This window comes from Phyllobates terribilis, unplaced genomic scaffold (assembly GCF_046119375.1).
Source record: "Phyllobates terribilis strain yellow unplaced genomic scaffold, ASM4611937v1 Scaffold_4__5_contigs__length_816908805, whole genome shotgun sequence".
Taxonomy (NCBI): Eukaryota; Metazoa; Chordata; class Amphibia; order Anura; family Dendrobatidae; genus Phyllobates; species Phyllobates terribilis.
The window spans coordinates 499,405,335-499,431,572 of NW_027362764.1; the positions used below are offsets into that span (position 1 = coordinate 499,405,335).

Consider the following 26,238-nt stretch of genomic DNA (forward strand, 5'->3'; position numbering starts at 1 on the left):
GGTTTGTTTAGATGTTCTTTTGCATTCTTCTGATGCTAAATTTTGTGGTGAGGGCGCAGGAGAGGTTTTCTTCTGATTTTTCCATGAAGGCCATATTTGTGCAACCCATGGCTACTGTTTTTTGGCACAAGGTTAGAGGAGGCAGGGTTTTTATAAAGATGGGAATTTTCATCACCTGGCCTTCCCTAACGATGATGGTGAACAAGCCATAACCCGAACAGGCTAATTAATGGCTGAAACCTTGGTCAAAGTTATCTGAGCACACACATTTCCAAGGGTGCCCAAACGTTTGCCCATTTTCCGTCTTGTAATTTTTAAAATATAAAAGATAAAATATATATACGGTGTATATGTGTGTGTGTGTATACATGTGTATATATATATATATATATATGTGTGTGTGTGTGTGTATGTGTATGTATATATATATATATATATATATATATATATATATATATATATATATATATATATATATATATATATATATATATATATATATATATATATATATATATATATATATACACACACACACACATATACATACATATATACACACACTGCTCAAAAAAATAAAGGGAACACTCAAATAACACATCCTAGATCTGAATGAATGAAATATTCTCATTGAATACTTTGTTCTGTACAAAGTTGAATGTGCTGACAACAAAATGACACAAAAATCATCAATGGAAATCAAATTTATTAACTAATGGAGGCCTGGATTTGGAGTCACCCCCAAAATTAAAGTGGAAAAACACACTACAGGCTGATCCAACTTTGATGTAATGTTCTTAAAACAAGTCAAAATGAGACTCAGTATTGTGTGTGGCCTCCACGTGCCTGTATGACCTCCCTACAATGCCTGGGCATGCTCCTGATGAGGTTGTGGATGGTCTCCTGTGGGATCTCCTCCCAGACCTGGACTAAAGCATCCGCCAACTCCTGGACAGTCTGTGGTGTAACGCGACGTTGGTGGATGGAGCGAGACATGATGTCCCAGATGTGCTCAATCGGATTCAGGTCTGGGGAACGGGCGGGCCAGTCCATAGCTTCAATGCCTTCATCTTGCAAGAACTGCTGACACACTCCAGCCACATGAGGTCTGGCATTGTCCTGCATTAGGAGGAACCCAGGGCCAACCGCACCAGCATATGGTCTCAAAAGGGGTCTGAGGATCTCATCTCGGTACCTAATGGTAGTCAGGCTACCTCTGGCGAGCACATGGAAGGCTGTGCAGCCCTCCAAAGAAATGCCACCCCACACCATTACTGACCCACTGCCAAACCAGTCATGCTGAAGGATGTTGAAGGCAGCAGATCGCTCTCCACGGCGTCTCCAGACTCTGTCACGTCTATCACATGTGCTCAGTGTGAACCAACTTTCATCTGTGAAGAGCACAGGGCGCCAGTGGCGACTTTGCCAATCCTGGTGTTCTGTGGCAAATGCCAAGCGTCCTGCACGGTGTTGGGTTGTGAGCACAACCCCCATCTGTGGACATCGGACCCTCATACCACCCTCAAGGAGGCCGTTTCTAACAGTTTGTGCAGACACATGCACATTTGTGGCCTGCTGGAGGTCATTTTGCAGGGCTCTGGCAGTGCTCTTCCTGTTCCTCCTTGCACAAAGGTGGAGGTAGCGATCCTGCTGTTAGGTTGTTGCCCTCCTATGGCCCCCTCCACATCTCCTGGTGTACTGGCCTGTCTCCTGGAAGCACCTCTAGCCTCTGGACACTAAGCTGACAGACACAGCAAACCTTGCCACAGCTCGCGTTGATGTGCCATCCTGGATGAGCTGCACTACCTGAGCAACTTCTGTGGGTTGTAGAGTCCGTCTCATGTTACCACAAGTGTGGAAGCACAACCAACATTCAAAAGTGACCAAAACATTGGTACTGAGATGTGGTCTGTCGTCCCCACCTGCAGAACCACTCCTTTATTGAGTGTGTCTTGATAATTGCCAATAATTTCCATCTATTGTCTATTCCATTTGCACAACAGCATGTGAAATTGATTGTCAATCAGTGTTGCTTCCTAAGTGGACAGTTTGATTTCACAGAAGTTTGATTCACTTGGAGTTATATTCTGTTGTTTAAGTGTTCCCTTTATTTTTTTGAGCAATGCGTGTGTGTGTGTGCATATATATAACTCCAAGTAAATCAAACTTCTGTGAAATCAAACTGTCCACTTAGGAAGCAACACTGACAATCAATTTCACATGCTGTTGTGCAAATGGAATAGACAATAGATGGAAATTATTGGCAATTATCAAGACACACTCAATAAAGGAGTGGTTCTGCAGGTGGGGACGACAGACCACATCTCAGTACCAATGTTTTGGTCACTTTTGAATGTTGGTTGTGCTTCCACACTTGTGGTAACATGAGACTGACTCTACAACCCACAGAAGTTGCTCAGGTAGTGCAGCTCATCCAGGATGGCACATCAACGCGAGCTGTGGCAAGAAGGTTTGCTGTGTCTGTCAGCTTAGTGTCCAGAGGCTAGAGGTGCTTCCAGGAGACAGGCCAGTACCCCAGGAGATGTGGAGGGGGCCGTAGGAGGGCAACAACCTAACAGCAGGATCGCTACCTCCACCTTTGTGCAAGGAGGAACAGGAAGAGCACTGCCAGAGCCCTGCAAAATGACCTCCAGCAGGCCACAAATGTGCATGTGTCTGCACAAACTGTTAGAAACGGCCTCCTTGAGGGTGGTATGAGGGTCCGATGTCCACAGATGGGGGTTGTGCTCACAACCCAACACCGTGCAGGACGATTGGCAAAGTCGCCACTGGCGCCCTGTGCTCTTCACAGATGAAAGTTGGTTCACACTGAGCACATGTGATAGACGTGACAGAGTCTGGAGACGCCGTGGAGAGCGATCTGCTGCCTTCAACATCCTTCAGCATGACTGGTTTGGCAGTGGGTCAGTAATGGTGTGGGGTGGCATTTCTTTGGAGGGCTGCACAGCCTTCCATGTGCTCACCAGAGGTAGCCTGACTGCCATTAGGTACCGAGATGAGATCCTCAGACCCCTTTTGAGACCATATGCTGGTGCGGTTGGCCCTGGGTTCCTCCTAATGCAGGACAATGCCAGACCTCATGTGGCTGGAGTGTGTCAGCAGTTCTTGCAAGATGAAGGCATTGAAGCTATGGACTGGCCCGCCCGTTCCCCAGACCTGAATCCGATTGAGCACATCTGGGACATCATGTCTCGCTCCATCCACCAACGTCGCGTTACACCACAGACAGTCCAGGAGTTGACTGATACTTTAATCCAGGTCTGGGAGGAGATCCGTCAGGAGAACATCTGCCGCCTCATCAGGAGCATGCCCAGGCATTATAGGGAGGTCATACAGGCACGTGGAGGCCACACACAATACTGAGCCTCATTTTGACTTGTTTTAAGAACATTACATCAAAGTTGGATCAGCCTGTAATGTGTTTTTTCACTTTAATTTTGGGGGTGACTCCAAATCCAGGCCTCCATTAGTTAATAAATTTGATTTCCATTGATGATTTTTGTGTGATTTTGTTGTCAGCACATTCAACTTTGTACAGAACAAAGTATTCAATGAGAATATTTCATTCATTCAGATCTAGGATGTGTTATTTGAGTGTTCCCTTTATTTTTTTGAGCAGTGTGTGTATATATGTATGTATATGTGTGTGTGTGTGTGTGTGTGTGTGTGTGTGTGTGTGTGTGTGTGTGTATATGTATGTATGTATGTATGTATGTATGTGTGTGTGTGTGTGTGTGTGTGTGTGTGTGTGTATATATATATATATATATATAATATAATATAAATATCCCCACAACAGTAATTTTGACCAGCGGTGCCCACACTTTTGCGTGCCACTGCAATTCCCGTGCATACTATAAGGATTTATTAGAATTTTTGGGGTGACGTACTCCTTGTAAGGGATTTTGAAAAGTATCATGTTTACTGACCTGTTTATACTTTTCTGTATGCTGACACTATCATGCATATATCTATGATATCTATATTCTGGGTTGTCACAAGTTTTAGCTTTGGCTACGATAAAAGAAAGTAAAGTTGGCTCATGTAGTGAGCAAAGGGTGGATGTGATAGACGTATTGTTTTAAAGAAAATCTGTCACCTGGTTTTTGCTATGTAATCTGAGAGCAGCATGATGTTCAGATGGAGATCCTGATTCCAATGATGTATCATTTACTGGGCTGCTTGCTGCAATTTTGATAAAATCACTGTTTTATCTACTGCAGTTCCAGTTGTGTGAATGATGAGCTCTCTATAACCCTGCTTACACCACTGATTGGTTTTCTATGTACACTGTACATTGTGAGAGTGCTACAAATCAGTGGTGTGGACAGGCTTATACAGAGCAGAAGGACTACATGGCACGAGACAACTAGTCCTCTAGGGATAGTTTCCTGCAGATAAAACACTGATTTTATTGAAACTACAAACCAGCAACCCAATAAATGACGCAACACTGGAATCAGGGTCTCTAACCCTACATTACATGTCAAAAACCTACCGACAGATTCCCTTTTAAGCACATCAAAACAGAATTATGTGGTGAAATATAAGATCCAAAACTCTGTTCCTAAGCCGCAAACCAGGTCCTTTGTGTTAAATCGCACCTGTCAGCAGGATTGTGCTTAGTAAACCACATACACTGTCAGGTGGGCACTGTTACACTGAGTAAAATGATACCTTTGTTGATGATATCCATCCAGTGGTTCTTTTACAATCTTTACTTTCAGTTCTGCCATAATGATATGCAAATGCTCTGGTGCTCTGCTCATGTATTCATGTATTCCTATCTGTGGCTTCTGACAGGTCACTGTGCTTTCAGTGACCTGCCTACTATTTTAAATACTGCATGTGTAATTTCACAAGCAGTATTTAAAATAGTAGGCAGGTCACTGAAAGCACAGTGACCTGTCAGAAGGCAGAGATAAGAATACATGAATACATGAGCAGAGCACCAGAGCATTTGCATATCATTATGGCAGAACTGAAAGTAAAGATTGTAAAAGAACCACTGGATGGATTTCATCAACAAAGGTATGATTTTACTCAGTGTAACGGCGCCCACCGGAGTGTATGTGGTTTGCTAAGCATAATCCTGCTGACAGGTGCACGTTAAATAACTGGGCCCAGGGATTGGATTCCTGTGGCTTTACCCTCACTTGTGACAATCCTGAGCACCTTTGTGGAGTTCCACTTGAAACCACAAATGTTTTAAGACTATTAAAAACTGATCTCTCTCTGTTTCCTTGTGGCGATATGCCAACTAGGCATTCAAGAATCTTTCGCAGCTCTCTGCCCAGAAAGAAGACCGGGCCACCGAAGTCCCCGTGAACCCATGCTTTAAGGATCCATCTCTAGTATTCGATTTCTTTAATACATCACCACCATGCTGATGCACAGACAGAGTGGGGGTCATGTATTAGTCTTCATCTTGCTGATCTTTTAGAAGAGAAGAAATTGATCAGTATAATCTCGAGTGTGTCCTGCGTAGTGTATCTTTATCTCTGCTGCCTAATGGTGTAAGGAACTTACCAGCAAGCACCTCTGAGAATAGGCCCGTGGTCCAGGTACCTCTCGCTTCTAATGTTAGTCAAGACCTTTGTGGATGTGGTAAGTTGGAATATGTGAGCCAGAAGTTCTGGTAAGAAAACAAAAGCCAACCATTTTTCTTTTCCTGTCTTATGGGCATCATAGCTGATTTCCCTCCATGTTTCCGGCTTTTTTTCTTTTACCTGTCATTATTCGAACCGTTGGCCATTCTTGTGCTTACTGACTATTCGTTGGACGTTGCTCCCGACGTATTTCACTATAAACTGTATCTTTAATATTTTGCCAGTGTAGAGAGTAGGATTGAGGTGCCCGATGTATCCTTTCTGTTCTTTGATCATGTATAGCCTATTTAGCTGGCATTGCCTAGCTTTCCATCTAATGAGATTGGAAAGTTCACTTAAAGGCATTGTCCTGGATTAGAAGAATGTGGCTATTTTTGTCCAAAAAGCGACCCACACTTTTGTGTCTGGTACCACAGCTCTGCTGTACTCACTTCAGTGGAGCTGAGTTATAATACTGGACACAACCTGTGGACAAGTGTGGCGCTATTTTTCAAAGTAAGTAGCCATGTTTATCTAATCTTTGACATCTCATTTTTATTGTTTTAGCTTTGGAAGATGGTGTAATAATTGATAATTCCATAACCTGTATCAACCTTTTAAAACTGCCGTTGCCAACTTCAATACTTGCCAAAATGAAGCAGACTGTAGACCGAGCTGAGCTTGACACCTGGCAGCATTTACTGCTGATGGTTGTCTAGTACTATGAAGTCTTGGATTTCAGACAAGAATCCAAAGAGATGTTAGATACTTAGCTAAGCGCTGCTTTAATTAGTTGGACACCTAGCAGTTAGCAAGTGTTGTATATTCCTATGACGTCTTGGACTTCGATCAATAAGCCAATAATGTGTTCTTATTCCAGACACCCATGCTAGAGTGTAACTATGTTTTCTTGTTTCCCTCACAACCTTTATATAGGTGGCTGTGAGTTAGATCTAGCTCAGTTTTTCCAGCTCATCAATGAAATGGGAGGCATGCAACAAGTGACAGACCTCAAAAAGTGGAACAAATTGGCTGACATGCTTCGCATCCCGAAAACTGCCCAGGACCGACTTGCAAAGCTGCAGGAGGCCTACTGTCAGTACCTTCTCTCCTATGATTCCCTTTCGCCCGAGGAGCACAAGAAACTGGAGAAAGAAGTTCTGCAGGAGAAAGAGAGTCTGGAGAAAAAGAAAGGTCCACTGGAGGGACATGCCGAGAATGCATATAGATTACATTTGCTCCCGAGGTATGAGCCCAAAAATGGATTAATTAATGGAGTGGTGCACCGTAATGGCCTGCGTGGGAAGCTAAAAGAAATGGATGTCCCTCTGAAAAATGGAAGACGAAGGCTGTTTGCTCAGGAAAAAGAGTGCACAGAAGAGGAACCCGAAGATAAAAGCTTATTTGGTGACCTACACAAGTGCATTTATAAAGTAAGCAACATTGATTTCATTGAACCAAATTGTATATATTAATTTTCAACCTCTGAGTCCCGCTGCAGGAAAGTTAGATTCCCTGTGGCTGTCTTCTTAGGTGGTATCAGGAGTAAGGCAGGAGCCAGCTGTACTTTGTGTATTGTCTAAATGGTGATAGAAGTGTTGTGATGACTATCAGCAAGTCAATATCACAGCCCCTGTGATCATTAAAGCGAACCTGTCATATCCCAATAAAAAAGAAAAAGTTTTCCAGCGGAGTGGTATCCAATTCCCAAAATTTATTATGCAGAAAATAAAATCTCCAATCCAAACAGGGAGTTACACAGTGCTTAAGCCAACATGTTTCGACAGATGGTCTTAGTCATTTCTAAAGCTGCCAGGCCGCCACACTGAAAGCCCGAAGGAAATGAACTTTATTCCTTCTGGAAGCCTCCAGCTTTCAGTCATTGAGGCGTGGACGGTGTGTCCTCAGTCATTCCTCAATACATAGTGAGCGGTGCCTGAAACCACATCCCGCTGCTGCTCATTGTGTGCTGAGTGGTGACTAAAGCCACGCCTCCGACTGAAAGCCGGAGGGCTGGACTTTCAGTGCGGAGCCATATGGTTTTAGAATGCTATTGACCTGCAGATTAATAGCATTTTGGGACATGACCAGTTCCAGTTTCATTCCCTATTTATTACTACTTTATATTTATATAGCCTCTAGCTAATTATACCTGTATGATATTGCAAGATGTACATTTATAGGTCAGATTTTCCCCATATCCTTCCCCAGAATCCTCATTTAGGAAAGAATACAGTCGCCTCTGTCCTTTTAAGTACTTTAGTTTTATTGTGTTCTTTTGCCAAGTTTATGTTCCTTTGAGGAGTGGCGATTTTACATCCTGTTTTTCTTTACTTCTTAAGATGAAGTATGGCAGAAGTAAAATTCCATATACTCCTTGCTTATCTACTACTTTTTGGGAACCCGTGTTATTATAAAAAACTTAAATTGAAGGAAATAAGGTGAAAAGCCAAATATTTCTCTTTCCGATCTCTTTGGGAACCCACAAATTAATGAAAACTTCCTGCTATTCTGTGTGCAATTATGCTTCTTTTTTTTCTGTACATTTTATATGATTGGTACATTTGTTTGCTTGTGAAATGAAATCTTTATAAAAACCAAAATACATATGGAAAAAAAATCCTTAAAATGATGAGAATGGGACAGCGCGTCTCCATACACCTTGTGTTGAAGGTGATCTGTAGTTCTGTTCTGTTCACTCTGTACACGGTTTACATCCATCCACCACCGGAGCTGATAAAAGCTGATCGTTAGGGGTGCTGGGAGTTGGACCCTACTGATCTGATATTGATGATCTATTCTTATGTCAAATAAGTGCACAACCTATAAAATAACTCATTTTAATTACTGATTTTGACCATTCCGGTTCATTACTGCTTTAGAATTAGGCTAAGTGCCCACGATGCAGAAATGCTGCATATTTTCTCCGCATCTCCCTGGCAGGAAAAACGCATGTAGATTTTACATGCGTTTTTCCCGCCAGGTAGAAGCGTTTGTCAAGCGTTCTTCACATGCATTTCTGCATGCGGGTTATCAAGCGCTTTTCCAATTGATTTTAGCATCACTTGGAAAAGTGCTTGACAACTTGGTCACACTATATAAATCCATGCAACCGGCATGGATTTATATAGTGTGACCAAGTAATAGTTAAAAAATAAGAATGGTAAAAAATAAAAAAATAAAGATTATACTTACCTTCCGATGGCCCCCGGTGTTTTCTCCGCTACGTCCGGTCTGTTGTACGGCTCATGGTGGTGTGAAATGACCTGCGATGACGTCATTTAGTCATGTGACAGGTCATGCGACCGCCGACGTCAGCGGTCGCCTGACCTGTCACATGACTAAATGACATCATGGAAGGTCCTTTTAGACCACCACGACCTATACAACAGACCGGACGCATCGCTGAGGAGACCGGGGGACATCAGAAGGTAAGGATAATCTTTATCTTTTATTTTAAATTCTTTTTTTAACAGGTTCTATGGTACCTGAGTCTGGATGAGAGTCTCTTCTTCTCCAGACCCGGGTACCGTCTGCACATTGAATTGCTTAATATCTGTGTGTGCAAATGTGCTGACATGGATATTAAGCAATTCAATGCAAGTCAATGGCGGCAATTACGCTGCGTGTCTGCAAAATTAATGGACATGCTGAGGATTTTTCCGCAATGATAATCCGCAGCGGAAATTTCCGCAGCATGTGCACAGCACATGCGGATTATCATTGGGGACCATGGGGTATGTATTACCAAGAGTTTTTTAAGCGTTTTCACTGCGGAAATTCCGTGGCAAAAACGCTTGAAAAACGCATAGTGGGCACACAGCCTTGCACATCTGTCTGCGGTAAGTGATCTGTGTTCTTAGATTTTTCTGTCCTTTGTGAGCTGAAACTAAACACCCCGCACCATTGGCGACTACCCTGAAGAGGCCAATTCTTGAATTGTGGCTGAGTTTCATTCTTAGGTGTATGCCCAGCTTAAAGGGAATCTGCCAGCAGGTTTTTGCTACCCCATCTTAGAGCAACGTAATGTAGGGGCATAGATTCTGATTCCAGCGATGTCACTTACTGGGCTGCTTGCTGTCATTTTGATAAAATCACTGTTTTATCTGCTGCAGATCTAGCGGTTATCTGAATGCTGAGCTCTGTATAACCCCACCCACACCACTGATTGACAGTTTTATGTACAGTGTACACCGAAAGCTGCCAATCGGGTGTGGCTGTGGTTACACTAAGCTCATTAATATGGGGGACTACTTGGCTGCAGGTTTACTAGTCCTCTAATAATAATCTCCAGGTGATAAAACAGTGATTTTATCAAAACTACAGCAAGCAGCCCAATAAGTGACATATTGCTGGAATCAGGGTCTCAGTCTCTACATTATGCTGCTTTCAGATTAAGTGACAAAAACCTGGTGACAGGTTCCTTTAAAAGGGTTGTCCTTTTTCAGAAAATCTTCATCTAGGGCTGCAGTTTATTCTAAAAAGAACCAAACTGTGCTGTACTCAGTTTCTGGGTTCAGCTCTGAGTCTCTTCGCTGCTCCCGTTGTCTGGCATTGGCTGCAGTGCTGACGTCACATAAACAGCGTGACAGCCAATCATTGAGCTAGTGGCTCTAAACGGGTGATCTGTCTATACGGGCAGGCCCACTTCCACTGGCAAATATCTGAAGGAAAGAGGAACAGGGGGGCTCTATATACTCATTCTTACTTTGCAGACATAACATTGGGGGAGAGGTCCCGCAGCAGTGAGTTACCTTACAGAGACAGCAAGGTCTCATCTGAGACTTATTCACTAGTAAGTGAAGTCAGCGGTATCAATGTGGTCCCATCACTAGAAGGACTAACATACAAGGATGCAAAGCAGGCAGGGTGCTGGTCCCTGGACATTGCCCTCGCCTTACATATTATACTTCTGTATAGATCAAGGTGTGAACCTTTCCACCTCCATAAAGGGGCGAGAATGGCTGACCTCATGGCTCATCAGGGTGGGAAATATTTGAGCCAAAGTTCTTGTTTTTGAAGCTGGAGTCGTTTTTACAACTCCACCCAGAGCTATCTCTGCAATGCAGGACATCATAGAATTTTTTAAATTTCTTTCATAGTTTTGATTGTAATATGAGACAGAATAGGAACAATTCAAAGTATTCTGGGATTGCTAGATTTTTTACTTTTAGTGTTTTTGCACAAAGCGATGGTAGATCTTTTAGACTTTGCCATTACTATCTGAGATTCTCATTTGTTTTTCTCTCCTTACAGGGAAGGTCGATGTCTCTAACCACCTTCTTTCGGACAGCAAGGAACGTCATGAACATGTGCTTCAACAAGGAGCCAACAGTAGCAGAGGTTGAGGTGAGCAAATAAATGTGCACTCTTACTCCATCACCCAAGACCACTGTGGGTAGCCACACATCACTTTACAGGGGACCTTGAAAATTCTATGGACATGATACAATTCTAAATTAACTTATCTGGTAGATCCCCACTGATCCAGTGATCCTGCAGGCTTTTGTGAACTGTCCTCCAATGAAGACATTCCAACTACCCAACAAATGAAGTAGCACTCTGTAGCACTATAGCATGCAAACATGAAATATATGAAATTTGAATTTCATTACTGCTCTAGAAAATAGGAAAAAACGAAGGTACTTAGCGCATAATTTGACTAATTCATGTGTGCCCAGCAGCCATGACCAGGTGATCCTCTTTGCTGGGATCCTAACCTAATGTGATTCCTCTCCTGGGCTGATAGCCTACATTTATATGGTAGGCAGGACCCATGTATTTGCCAATTTATGCGCAAAGTATCTTCGTTATTTTCTAGAGCAGTAATGCAATTCCAATTTCATATATTTCATGTTTGCATGGTATAACGCTGCAGAGTGCTACTTTATTTGTTAGTTATATATGTAGGTGGCTACTCTTAGTATGCACTTGTTCACACCTGTTCCTTGTTTGGAAGTGACAGTCAGGCTTTGATATTTCCACTACCCAAGCCTGACCACTGCAGCCAATCCTTGGCTTCAGAAGCCACCGGCTGAAAGTGCCATCATCACTGCTTAGACCAGTGATCGGCTGCAGCCGTCCTATGGGGGTTTATCAGAAAGTCAAGCAAGCAAAGGTCGGCGAGACCACTTGAGTGGTTATGGTATGGCAGCAAGAATATACCGAATAAGTATACTATAAGTTATTTTATCATATACCCTGCTGTGTGGTGATTCAAGACCCCATCCCTTTATTCTAGTATGATAGTAAAAAATAAGACTGGACTAGATATGAAGAAGTCAGAAATGCCACATATAGAGGGAGCCATAGATGGTATATAGCTTGGATATACCCTAAATATCTGATCAGTGGGGTCTAACTCTAGAATAAAGTTTTACTAGCACTAAGAAAGCAACATCCCACTCCATCTACTGTCTGCTCCGAGAAAGCACATGGCTGGCCACTGACTTATTTTTTATCTTTAATGATTTGTAGCGGCGTCTGCTTTGCTCTATAGATTGAAAACGATTTCCCAGAGACAGTGAGGCTGATGATGGGGTTAGCGTCCATATGGAATATTCATGTTGTATCTGACCTGTATAATACCACTTTGTTTTCTGGGGACTGGAGAGCAGCTGCTAGCAATAATCTTTGGTGTACATGACATTTATGTTCTTGTTGGGCTGTCTAAAGCGTCCAGAACAAAATAAATCTAAACCTCTGAAATGGGATTGTGAAATGGGAGCGGGCCCCAACAGCACCAGCATTATGGGGGAGGTCATGTTAGGACATTGCACGGAACAAGCTGCACATTATTACATTCCTGCCATTGTGCCCTAATACACCAATGACAGATTGAAGGTTTTAATATATCAGAGTATAAATAACAAGTGAGGATTTGGAGCTGCGCTGGAATATATATTAGGAAACTTAATACAGGAGGCTTCGTTGCAGTGTATCTGATCAGGTCGGCGAGCGCCCAACACCTCTCCACCTCTCATTGCATCGCAGCCCTTTGGAACTGGGAATTGTGCTCACCTCTGCTCAATCTCCTAAACGCTCCGGTCCAGACACCACTATTTCTCATTGCTTGTGTCTATATGTTAGGGTTAACATATGTTCCAGTGCTAATGATGGCAGCATGATCTGTTCTTCCCTAATGAATCCTAAATAAGTAACAATTTTGGACAATAGATTATCATCATTGTAAACTTGGAGTGAATATGGAAATGCTCCTTCTGCTTACAGAAAACAGGCAAAGCTTGTGGCTTTACTGGAGTTATGGATTTGCATGTTTAATGGATTTCCTGGTAGATTTAAAGGAAACTTTTTTCTGGTAAGGTGTGCTATGCAATCCACACATCAGGCCTAAGGCCATGTTCAGACTTGCATATTTCACGCTCCGTAAACAGCCTGGCCGCTAGTCCATGCATTGCTGTCTGTGTACTGAGCGTGAAATACGCTGGTCTGATAATAGCCTAGGTTTTGCATGGGATTTAACTCTTTAAAGGGAATCTGTCTCCAGGTTTTTGCTACTTAATCCGAGAGCTGCATGATGTAAGGGCAGATACCCCAATTCCAGCGATGTGTCACTTACTGGGCTGCTTGCTGTAGTTTTCACAAATCCCCTGTTTTATCAGCAGGAGATTATCACTAGAGGACTAGTAAATCTGCTGCCTTGTAGTCCTTCATATTCATGAGCTCTGTATAACCTCACCCCCACCACTGATTGGCAGCTTTCTGCCTATGCACAGTGTACACAGAAAGCTGCCAATCAGTGGTGTGTGCAGGGTTATAGTCCGAGATCTCTGCAGCAGATAAAACAGTGATTTTTCAAAACTACAGCAAGCAGCCCAGTAACTGACACATGGTTGGAATTGGGATCACTGCCCCTACATTAAGCTACTCTCAGATTAAGTGGCAAAATACTGGTGGCAGATTCCCTTTAACACTTAAAATTAGTTTTCTTTTTTCTATGTTTTGGGAAGAAAATTTTTTTTTACTGGTTTCTGACATCTGTTTCCCACTTTGATGTGGATTTTTCTGCACTGTTCTCCCCTTCTAACTTTGCCAACATTAATTGTGACTCTTTATCACCAATGTCCATGTGTCACAGACCATATAGACAAACTCCATGAAGGGTACAAGCACGTGCTTTAATTCCACTTTGGTGGTACCAGTCTAAGACCTTACCAATGCGCAATAACACACAGCATGGAAATGGTGACCTGCGGGCATACAAGCTGTGTCCAGAGCAAAGATTGTGCTTTTTCAAGAACAATTGCTTTTATTCAGCATCCGATGCTTCCGATTACCCGGATTAGTAGACTGAGCAGGGGTAACCACTGGGTTGTCCCGATGGAGCAGTGGTAGCAGATTCCATCTTGACATAGTATTTTTGGTTCTCTCTAGGAGGTGCTGTAAGTAAGTTTTATAAGATTGAAGCCAGTGTAAGTCCCAGTTCACATCACATTATAGAAAAAGAATGCGGTATTGTTTTTTCTTTACTATGACACCCTCTGGGGAACCTGGCCTTCCATTAGAGGTCTACATCAAAAACTCAAAATATAATGAAAATGGGCGAAATACAAACTATGGAAGTTATCCTATAGCCAAAGCATAGGAGATAACTTTCTGATTACTGGGGATTCTGACCACAAGGACCACCACGATCCCTAAAGCCCTGTCTGAATTGAGTGGAAGATGAGCATGCGCACCTCGGCTCCATTAATATTCCATGAGACTGTGAGGGATAGCTAAGCTGTGTACTCGAATGTGCAAAGGATAGGGGATAACCTCCATACTCCGCACAAACCCTTTAAGATATTTGCATGATATTGGCTAATAACACTGCTCTCCTTTTTTCAGCAAGAGTATTGGCGTATTGTTGATCAGAAGTCTTGTCATGTCGCTGTGCATTGTGGAAAGGTTGACACAAAGACTCATGGCAGTGGATTCCCTGTGGGTAAAGCGGAGCCCTTCTCAAGGTGCGCAGATTATCATGTGTGGGTTCTTTATCACTATAAACCATGCAGACTATCATACCATTCCTGTTCTGTTTTATAGGCATGGATGGAATCTCACAGTCCTTCCTAATAATTCAGGATCCATCCTGCGACACCTCGGTGCTGTGCCTGGTAAATTTTTAACATTAGATCTTATGTCTTGTATTAATGTATTGTACTTCCCGTATAGTTTACATTATAAGGTTCCTTTCTGTTGTTTTTTTTATTATTTTTTTGAAGTTCTTACTAACCAAGTTCTGCGTAATTTTAGTCTATAGATTATCTATTGATTCTGCATTCACCATGTTTTGTCATTAGCATGACAAATTACTTGTAAAATAATAATGTTCTTAGAATGACTTTAAAGGGAATTCGTTACCAGGTTTTTGCTACCCCATCTGAGATCTGCTTGATGTGTAAGGGCAGAGACCCTGATTCCAGCGATGTATCACTTACTGGGCTGCTTGCTGCAGTCTTGATAAAATCACTGTTTTACCTGCTGCAGATCTAGCAGTTCGCTGAATGCTGAGCTCTGTCTAACCCTGCACACACCACTGATTGGCAGCTGTTTGTGCACACTATGCATAGGCAGAAAGCTGCCAGTCAGTGGTGGGTGGTTATACAGAGCTCATGAATTTGGAGGACTACCCGGCAGCAGGTTTACTAGTCCTCTAGAATTTTGAAACAACATCCACAAAACAGAATTCATAGTTGAAAGGTTATACTTAAGAAGCTGTGCCATATAGTAAGGGAGCCTGCAAGAGTACACTGTGGACACTCCTAAACTGAGATTCATACAGGAAAAACCGTGGAGTAACTAGTCTGTCCATATTCACCAACGCGCGTTTCCCCCCGAGGAAGCCCATGCGAAACATGCATTGGGGCTGTTTGCGTGTCTGTTCCACGTGGGTGACAAATGGGTAAGAGTTAAATAGGATGGTTGTCCTTTCACTGAATGTATCATTAGCCTAATACTTTTTAGTTTATGTATAATAGATTGTATTGCTGGCAAGCTGACATACGGTCTATTTGTATGTATATACCGGAAGTCTGTGTAAATTACATAGATACGTTTGGTATGCTTACATGTTATTAATTATTTGAGCACTAGGACCTTATTGAGTTTCAGGATATGACTAACTCTTCCCAACCCCAACATATATGCGTGGTTAGTACATCTTTGATACCTGTATCTTGCCTTTTACTTTGTCTGTACTTGTGTATACTCAGTTGTATGCCAATTTTTAAAATATATCTCAAACAAATATTATTATATTTTATGGATGAACTAGTTACTCCACGTTTTATTACTAGACCTTTAGGAATAATCTCCTGCTTATAAAATAGTGATTTTATGAAAACTACAGCAAGCAGCCCAGTAAGTGACACATCACTGCAATCAGTATCTCTCTCTTTCTTTCTCTCTCTCTTTCTCTCTCTTTCTCTCTCTCTTTCACCACTGTTTCGGTAAAGGGAAAAACTATTGAGCACCTCCCAAACTACTTCAGTAAAGGTGAAGTTGTCCTGCACTCACCCCTGGCCGTACTTTGTTATTCTACACTGTGTACCTCGTAGACAAGGCCGGCCAAGGATTCACATTAGGTATTGCAATGGTGTCTAGGCCTTTTAAAATGTTTTAGCTTTTTTTTATTTGCATATAATGAAATTGCATAAAAATGGGCACAATATGGGATGGGTCAGCATGGCATTGGGATTTATACTGCTGATAGAATTTTTTTTTCCAGTTGCTGCCTTGATTTGTTCTCATCTCTTGTGTTGCAGCGCTCCTATTGTTCATGCTATTGTCCTTTTCTTTTTTCTCGGTTTCAGGAGTAACAATTCCTTGGCTTAATATTGGCATGGTTTTTTCTACCTCATGCTGGTCTCGAGACCAAAACCACCTTCCCTACATTGACTACTTACACACTGGTGCTGATTGCGTTTGGTAAGTGAGAGGTGAAAGTGGCGTTTAACCCTCATAAGGTTCCAGTGTTTGGTGGTGAGTGGTGCCTGATGGACTATACTATAGAAATCCCAGTATTCTTTATTTTCCCACCACTAATAGAGATGGAAATCCTTTATTTTCCAGGATTAGCTCAGCAGCACAGACATTGACAGATGTCCAACAGTCCAAATTCCACTTTATTGAATATTTCCTCCTTTTAGTTTCTCCCAATTTTGCACAGTCGTGCTTGCCACATATATTATACTCCCCATGTATATACATAGATATACTCTCAGATCCAGTTATATATAGAATATATGTACACACATACAGGGAAACCAGAAGGAGCAGTCTACTATTCTACCATGTAAATGATGTATTATTTACTCTAAAAAAGGCGATGTTCCTTGGCGAGCGTCCTGTGTGTACACTGGCACGTCCAATCAGATGAGATTTCGTGTCCTTGTAGCACTTACAATGGGAAACACGTCATGTAGGAGATTATTATTTTCCCCACTTGTCCGGGCATATTACTGACATGAGGCTTTAGTGTGTTGCATACTCTTGGCAACTTACGATGTGGATGACGACTACTTTAGCTACTTGCCTTACTTTTGTATATTCGTGTGTGTACTATTGCAGGGAGCAGCACCAGTACGGGTGTCAATAACGCTCTTCACAATACTTTTTCGTTACATTTTTGAAATGCGCTTTTTTTTTTTTTTTTTTTATAGCAGAGCACCGCTGGGAAAAAACACTGCAAACTCCCAAAATACATTGTTGCATTATTTTACACCACAGACTGTAAAATAACATCTGTTAATACAAAAACTAGGATATATAGACTCCTTTTCATTACTTACATTAATTATAAATTATAGAGGTACCAAATATAGTATATCCCAACTAGTACTGCCATTCAAAGCGTAAAGCTATTATATTCTACTTTTTGAAGTATCACAAAGTTCATTGACATTAAATCAAAACACACCCCCTGAGCGAAACGCGCGTTGGGGTTCTAGGTGGTGTGGTTTAGCATCATGGCACATGGTCTGTATCGATTATATTCAGGTCTATTCAATTGTTGTATGATAATGGGCTGCCTATTGTGATATAGGGGTAATGATGGATATTGGGCATGCCTTACTATATTTTGTTTGAATTTACCTTACTGGTGGCATTAAATGTATGAAAATTTGAAACTCACTGGTTTATATACACTATAAACGGTTCTATATATATGCCACTTGCACTATTTTGTATATAACAACTGTGCCATCCATCTACTCTCATCTTATAAACCACACTGCTTATTTACTTTCTAAAATTGTTTTTTTAGGGGCTTTTTATAGGGTTATTTGTGTGTATTTTGATTTAATGTTAATAAACTTTGTGATACTTCAAACAGTAGTATATAATAGCTTTACTCTTTGAATGGTGGTAATAGTTGGGATATGTAAAATAACGTCTGCCCTCATTGTTTTTCACTAAAGAAAAACACCAACAAAATCACAAAAACTTAAAAAGCTTCAACATACTGTGTGAATCCTGCCATTGGGATTCACTGAAAAATCTGCTGCAAAATCGCAGTGAATTGGGAATATAAGGGACTAGAGTTTCATACTCTAGTATTGGTCAAATGTCTGCTAGAGTAAGAGTGTGACAAATTTATTAAGACACACTAGCCTCTAAATAAGGTTAGTGTGTACCTGGACTCTAATTTCTGGCATAAGTTGCCTCCCAAGTCCTATCGATAAATTGATAGCTTAGGGGAAAAAAAATGTCCTTGCCCCCAAAAATGCCAAAAATTAACCCCTGTGTATGTAGACTTTACCATATATGTGAATGCTACAGCGAAAATGCATCAAAATACTGTGTAAATCCAGTCTAATGAAAGGGGATTTTGGAAAATACTGATATGTGCTGTATGCAAATTGCCTCTTCAGAGAGAAAGAGGACTTGAACTCTATAGCGCCACCTGTTGGAAGCAGCGATCCTACACGTCACTATTGACCCTTTAATGAGTCGTGCAATATGACGTAGGATAAAAGCCAAATAAATATCTCACTTTGCTGACATGGTGTTTTGCGGTATTGCCCCTCATCAGTGCAAGGTATGAGAACTGATTTGGCTGGGTGAGAGGCTCTGGACTGAGGTCTAAAGGGTAACGTTATATATGTGCTATATAATACTGGTGTACATTGTAAAAATATTAGTGATCCTTACGTATAACACCCAGCGCAGGGAAAATGTATAACGTACATAAAATGATACATAATTACTGTGTTGTGATGCAGGTATTGCATTCCTGCTGAGGAAGAGAGCAAACTTGACAAAGTGGTACATACTCTACTTCAAGCCAATGGTACTCCTGGTCTTCAAATGCTTGAAAGTAACGTCATGGTAAGTCCATGCTGTGCCGGACCGGATAGATAAAAACTGCACCTTATATGTGTCATGAGATGTGATTTGTGTCTGAATTCCTCCAGCTAATATGTTTCCTCCTGCAGATCTCCCCAGAGGTGCTGTGCAAGGAGGGGATCAAGGTGCACCGTACTGTACAGCAGTGCGGCCAGTTTGTCGTCTGCTTCCCAGGATCCTTTGTGTCAAAAGTGTGCTGTGGCTACAGTGTTTCTGAAACTGTGCACTTTGCTACCACCCAGTGGACAAGCATGGGCTTCAAGACTGCCATGGTATACACCAATGCTGATTCTCTAGCCAAAATCATTATTGTATAGTGAGTTCCTAGTAATGGAGATTTTCCTACTAGAATACATTAGAAATGACTCGAGTATTTGATTCACACAACTTGTAGTATTTCTCCATTATCACAAAGTGGTTTTGTGACTATAAAGCGCTCAAATAGGGTACCAACCCGGTGTACATTGGCACCCTCCAACGTAAAAAGAACGTGGCACTCCCAATAATGGTAAAAAAGTTTTAACCCTTAATGACTGCCAATATGTCTCTAAGAGAATGGCATCTTCCGATGGATAAAAATGCAGCTGATGTCAGGTGTATACTACAGCTGACACCCTGCTGCATCTGCCATGATCGTTGTTTGCACCAACCATGGCCATTTGACCCCTTTGATGTGATTGTTAATAGCAACAGCAGCATCTAGATGGTTAACAGAGGGAGAAGGCTCCCTCTTAAATTCCATCAACACCCCAAGATTGTGATTGTATGGTCTTGATGGTTGCCATGGCCTTGAGGTCTGTCAGCTATTGTAGCATGTACCGGTATTTTAGTGGAATAATAAAATTTTTCATTTAATTTACTCCACTTTGCAGTTATTCCTGTAAAGTACCTGAAGAAGGGTTAACAAACTACCTGACACCAGTTTTGGATGCTTTGAGGGGTGCTGTTTTTAAAAAGGTATCAATGTTTTTTCGTTGTCCAATATACAGGCCCTTTAAATTCACTTCAAAACTGAACAGGTCTCTAAAAAGTAAGTTTTGTAAACTTCCTTGATACAAAGAAAAATTACTGCTCATCTTCTAACATCCTACCAAAATAAAGCCATATTGGGAACATAATTTATTAGCTTTTTATGCAGTGTGACTATCTGGTTTAAACATTCCAAGTTTGAGAAGTGTTATAAATTTGAACATTTTATTTTTAAAAAGTATTTTCTAGATAAACACAAAACTTTGACCTAAATTTGTTGCTGTCCTAAAGTACAATGTATCACAAAAAAACTCTGAATCTGTCTCCGAATCACTGGGATATATTAAAACATTCCAGCGTTATTACCGTATAAAGTGGCACATGTCAGAAAATGTGGCTTGATCACAGTAGCAATCTAAAATAATACATATTGGACGTTTCGGCCTTATAAAGTGACAGTGTGTGCAGTGTGTGACACATACCGACTGCAGTCCTTTCTACCTCAGCGTGTACTCCATGAACGGTCTCTTTTCATTCTTATGTAATACATATGTCTGATGAAAATCTTGCGTTATAAGACCTAAAACATCATATATGCAATCCCTATGGCCGATTCTTATGCCATCTTCTTTCCGGTTCCTTGAAGACACAAATCCATTGAGTTCAACCTATAATCTAGCATGTTGATCCAGGGGAAGACAAAAACCCGTAATGACCCCATATTAGGGGAAAAATTCCTTCCCGACTTCACATACGGCAATAAGACTAGTTCCCTGGATCAACGTCTCAGCACAGAATATAGTGCCCATAACCTCTAATATTATATTTTACAAGAAAGGCATCCATGCATTCTTTTTGGATTCCTACAATTAAAAACTCTCAGCATTACGATTTGGAGTGCCAAGTTCTCTTTACGTTTCATTATGACAGACACAAATTTCATAAATCAACAGTACACATGGAAATAAGCAATTTTGTAATATCTTATCAGAGAAATTAGCTTTTTTCTTCTTAGAATGATCTTTCTCACTCATTTCAGGGGTAAAATCTATATTCAGCAAAAACAGATTTTATGTTTACACGTCACTTTTTTGCAGTGAAAAATGCAGCATTTTACTGTCCCAGAAAAGTAAATGAGATTTCTGAACTCTAATACCCATGCTGACTCTCTCTTTTTTTTTTTTTTTTTTTTTTTTAATCTTGCAGATTTGAAGCAGTTTCAGATCTGCAGCATGTCAATTCTTTCAGGGTTTTTTCAGCGATTTCACACATTCGAATGAATGGGGGAAAAACCAACTGCTATCTCCTAACTCACTAAATGGGAAAATCTATACTCACTGAAGACTGATTTTACATGTGAATTTAAGAATTTTGACAATGAATGATCAGTCTAGGAGGAGAAAGAAGCTGATTTCTCTGATGCCATATACAGTTATGGCCGAAAGTGTTGGCACCCTTGAGATTGAAGTATTTCTCCCAGAAAATTACTGCAATTTCACATGTTTTGTTATACACATGTTTATTTCCTTTTTGTGTATTGGAACAACATAAAAAAACTGAGGAGAAAAAAGACAAATTGGACATCATTTCACACAAAACCCAAAAAATGAGCCGGACAAAATTGTTGGCACCTTTCCAAAATTGTGGGTAAACACTTTGTTTCATGTATGTGATGCCCATTCAGACTCCTTTGTGGCTAGTAACAGGTGTGGGCAATATGAAATTCACACCAGATAAAAAGGGGAGAAGTTGACTCAATCTTTGCATTGTATGTGCCACACTAAGCATGGAGAACGTTCTGAGGACTTGAGAACCAAAATTGTTGAACAATATCAACAATCTCAATGCTACAAGTCCATCTCCAGAGATCTTGATGTTCCTTTGTCCACAGTGCGCAACATAATCAAGAAGATTACAACCCAATCAAGTTCCAAAGAAATTCAAGCGGTCCTGCAGGCTCAGGCTCCAAAGAAATTCAAGTTGTCCTACAGGCTCAGGGTGCATCAGTGTCAAACTATCCATCGACTTTTGAATGAAATGAACCACTATGGCAGGAGACCTCGGAGGACCCCTCTACTGAAACAGAGACTTAAAAGCTAGACTGAAGTTTGCAAAATGTATGCAAGTGGGAAAGCGTCTTGTGGACAGATGAGACCAAGTTGGAGCTTTTTGGTAAAGCGCAGCATTCTGTTTACCGAAAACCTAATGAGGCCTACAAAGAAAAGAGCACTACCTACAGTCAAAGCTGGATGTTCAAAGATGTTTTGGGGGTTGTTTTGCTTTCTCTGGCACTGGGTGACTTGACTGTGTGCAAGGCATTGTGAAATCTGAAGAGTACCAAAGGATTTTAGTCGCAATGTAGTGCCCAGTGTCAGAAAGCTGGGTTTGTGTTCTAGGTCATGGCTCTTCTAGCAGGACAATGACCCCAAACATACTTCAAAAAGCACCCAGAAATGGATGGAAACAAAGCCCTGTAGACTTCTGAAGTGGCCAGCAATGAGTCCGGATCTAAATCCCATTGAACAACTGTGGAGATCTTAAAATTGCTCCAGGTCATTTGATGGGAGCTTTCTCCCAACAGCAGTTTGCAAAAGAAGAGTGGTCCAAAATTCCAGTTGAGAGGTGTAAGAAGCTTGTTGATGGTTATAGGAAGCGATTAATTGCAATTATATATATATTCCAAAGGTTGTGCAACCAAATATTAAGTTGAGGGTGCCAACAATTTTGTCCAGCCCATTTTTGGGGTTCCTATACATACAAAGAAAATAAATATGTGTATAACAAAACATGTGTAACTGCAATAACTTTCTGGGCGAAATACTTCATTTTCTGGAACGATTTCAAAGGTGGCAACACTTTCGGCCATGACTATCTATATAGTCATTGCTGAAAGTGTTGCCACCCTTGAAATTGTATTATATATACAGGGTGGTCCAAAAGTAGGTGGACAGAAAGTGTAATAAGGTTATGAAGGGGGAGATTTATCAAACATGGTGTAAAGTGAAACTGGCTCAGTTGCCCTTAGCACCCAATCAGATTCCACTTTTCATTCCTCACAGACTCTTTGGAAAATGAAAGGTGGAATCTGATTGGTTGCTAAGGGCAACTGAGCCAGTTTCACAGATCTAGTTTTCACAGATCGATCTCTTCCAAATCTGTTTTCTTTTCAGATAATTCAGATAACACATAATGGCAAATAATTTAAATACAGATCAAAGAAAATGGATTTTAACAGAGTATTGGAAATCTCAAAATGCTGAAACCGTTAGAGCAAATTGGGTTGAAACGTTTGGTACTCAAGCTCCAAAGTGACAAACCATTTACCGCATTCGTGACAAATTCAATGCCACTGGCTCAATCCTGAATGCTCCAAAAACTGGTCGACCCAAAACAGTCTGTACAGAAGATAATAAACAACTTGTTGCTGAAACATTTGTTCAGAGTCCAAAAAAGTCCACCAGAAGAGCCTCTTTGGAATTGGGAATTTCACGAGCTTCTATCATGCGAATCCTGAAATCTATTGGGTGGAAAGCTTATCGTCCACGTCTAATTCATGGTTTATTGGAGGATGATCCAGATAGGCGGCTGCAATTTAGTGTTTGATAAATCTCCCCCTTCATAACCTTATTACACTTTCTGTCCACCTACTTTTGGACCACCCTGTATATTATAGTATAATATATGTTTATTAAAATGTTACTCTTTAAAGGCAAATGCCAATGAGGAAATGCTATTAATATTATACAAGTAAAATGCAACAAAACTGCTCTAGCACTTCTATGTTTGATACAATGTATGATTTTTATTTATTTTTTTCAAACCAGGAAATGAAACGTCGACACATAGCAAAGCCGTTCTCCATGGAGAAGTTATTGTATCAGATAGCAACAGCAGAAGCTAAAAAGGAGAACAGCCCAACTCTGAGTGTCATTTCTTCACTGCTCGGAGAGCTCAGGTAATGTAGAGGACGCATGGATGACGTCCTAGATGCCCGACTCTACGTGGAGTTCACCAAGTTGTATCCACTGTAATATAAAATTTCAATTTCCCATGTTTCCCTAGTGGACAAGATGTGGTTTTACAATCACATAAGTGAAATTTAGCATTTTGGGATAACTTGGTGAACTCCACTCAGCACTGAATATTAGCCTTTTGCCTTGAGTTCTTTTTTTATACTCCTTTCCGTATCTACAGTAATAGATTTTTTTGTCCTTTTTTCTTTAAGTTTCATTTTTTTGTAAATTGTTATGAAGATGGCAGTGCCGTGTTTAAACTACCTTGAGCAGCGTTACTGCATGTGCTTTTTGTAAGGAACATCAGGTTTTTTGGATTTATGAAAATGGTGTCTTAATACACACTTTAACTCCATTAGGGAGGATTTATAAATTTTGATAGACTATTACTTGTGACTTTTTCTCAACATCATCGCGATAGCTTTTATCGGTTGTTAAGCAGAGTTGTTTTATTGAAGGATGGCAAGACTCCACTTGTAAAAAATACTTTGACATTTTTGGCTCTTTTTTTTTTTTTTTTTTTTTTTTTTTACAAGCCAAGTCAATGTCTCGGTGCTATCATGATAAAGGCAGCAATAAGTGACTTCTGTACGTTTGATAATCCTGCCATGCCTATGACTTGGTTCCTTGCTTAATACTGTTTTTTGTCTACTTTGTCTACTGTGTAGCTACTTTCCATGAGGTGGTGGTTGATGAACAATATCCGTAACTATATATTTGACTTGAATTTTTGCTGTGGAAATGACCTCTGGAGAGCTCACGTTGACTATTTTAACCTAAAGAGCATCTCCATGCGAGTGCAAAGTTCATAATACATAACCTGAACCAGTAGTTGATTCAGTTTATGCACTATTTATCCGCAGAACGGGTGTCCTACACCACCCCAATGTCTGCGGGGGGTCTTATGAAATTAACCACAGATGTGATGTAATTTTTACTTTGTATGCCATGTATGTTGCAATTTTCCTTTTAGGTGAAGTATTTAGTTATTGTCACTTTCCCCTCATTACGGAGCTGCAGAAGAGCTCGCTTTAATGAGAGTTGAGTGATGACCTACGCAGTTTCTGACTTGCTCTTTCCTTTGGCCAGGGATACAGAGTTGAGGCAGAGAAGAGAACTCTTTGAGGCAGGACTCCACTCATCGGCACGCTACGGGAGCCATGACACCAGCAACTCATCGATGGATGGGAAGAAAAAGCCTCGGAAGTGGCTGCAGTTTGAGACGTCCGAGAGAAGATGCCAGATTTGCCAGCATTTGTGTTACCTCTCCATGGTGAGCTCATTTAGCATTGGTGATGTCATTATCGGTTTGTTCATTCTTCTCAAATCTATAGAGGTCATGCTATAATTATCCACAGCGGCACATTACTTCTTAACATGGCTGGCTGCAGATCGCACGTGGCGCTAAATAGAGTTGGGTGGATTGATTCCCATGATTCTGATCCATCTGTTGGATCAGTGCCCTATGACCACTGGACGGTAACTCAATACCTTATCTTCTGGGATCCCCTGTTGTAGTTTTTGATTTGCCAAGTTGGCATGACGTCATCTGTGCATCACACTGCAATATTAATCCGCACGGCTGATCAAAAGCTGCGTGGGGATCCCATAAGGTAAGAGATTCACAAGTCTCCCATCTGGCGGCCAGAGATTACTTTCCTGGCTGATGAACTGGAATTCCACAAATCGATCCTATGCATTTTTCTATATATAAACCCAAGAGGGAGGATGACATAATATATAACTGTATTTGTTACACATTTGGAAATGTGGCTCTTGCTTTTTGTCAGTTGGAATTTTCCCTTCATATCCATATTTCCAGAACATTAATTTTGATGGCTTCTGGTTCACAAGAGGTGAATAGGTGAAATCTAAACCAACCCTTGGCACAACCTGATAAAGCCCAGGAGGTTCTTCCTCAATTTATTCTTACTGCACCTTACACATATGACTAGTGTCGTCCACACCTGCTGTTGATGGGTTTGGCCGACAAGCTAATGTGATGGAGGTATCGACTGCTCTTGTCCAGATTTCGGGCTGCCAATCGCACAGCTGTCCCGGAGAGGAGCTGCCATACAGAACACAAGAGCTCACGGCCGAACGAGCACTAATGTGTATGGGACAGTCAGCTGAGATGGCTGTCTGCCAAATGATCTGCCGTAACATTGTTCTTCCGACAGCCGTCTAATGTGTATGGCCGGCTTTATATCCTTTGTCATGAAAGTGCTATTTTATTAAGAAAGCAGCCAACAGGAAAAAACAGTTGATATTTTGCTGTGAATAGAGATTTGTCA

General features: G+C 41.1%; 1 protein-coding gene across 1 annotated transcript in view; it reads left to right on the top strand.

The window, feature by feature from the left end:
- The window catches only part of JARID2 (jumonji and AT-rich interaction domain containing 2), a 166,267-nt gene that overhangs the window by 133,621 nt on the left and 6,408 nt on the right, over positions 1-26,238 (top strand). Inside the window, exons 8-16 of the mRNA XM_073678794.1 lie at positions 6,546-7,042; positions 10,866-10,958; positions 14,460-14,578; positions 14,658-14,728; positions 16,427-16,541; positions 18,839-18,944; positions 19,052-19,234; positions 23,756-23,886; positions 25,034-25,217. Coding sequence (XP_073534895.1) covers positions 6,546-7,042; positions 10,866-10,958; positions 14,460-14,578; positions 14,658-14,728; positions 16,427-16,541; positions 18,839-18,944; positions 19,052-19,234; positions 23,756-23,886; positions 25,034-25,217 — 1,499 coding nt within the window. The remainder of the gene's footprint in view (positions 1-6,545; positions 7,043-10,865; positions 10,959-14,459; positions 14,579-14,657; positions 14,729-16,426; positions 16,542-18,838; positions 18,945-19,051; positions 19,235-23,755; positions 23,887-25,033; positions 25,218-26,238) is intronic.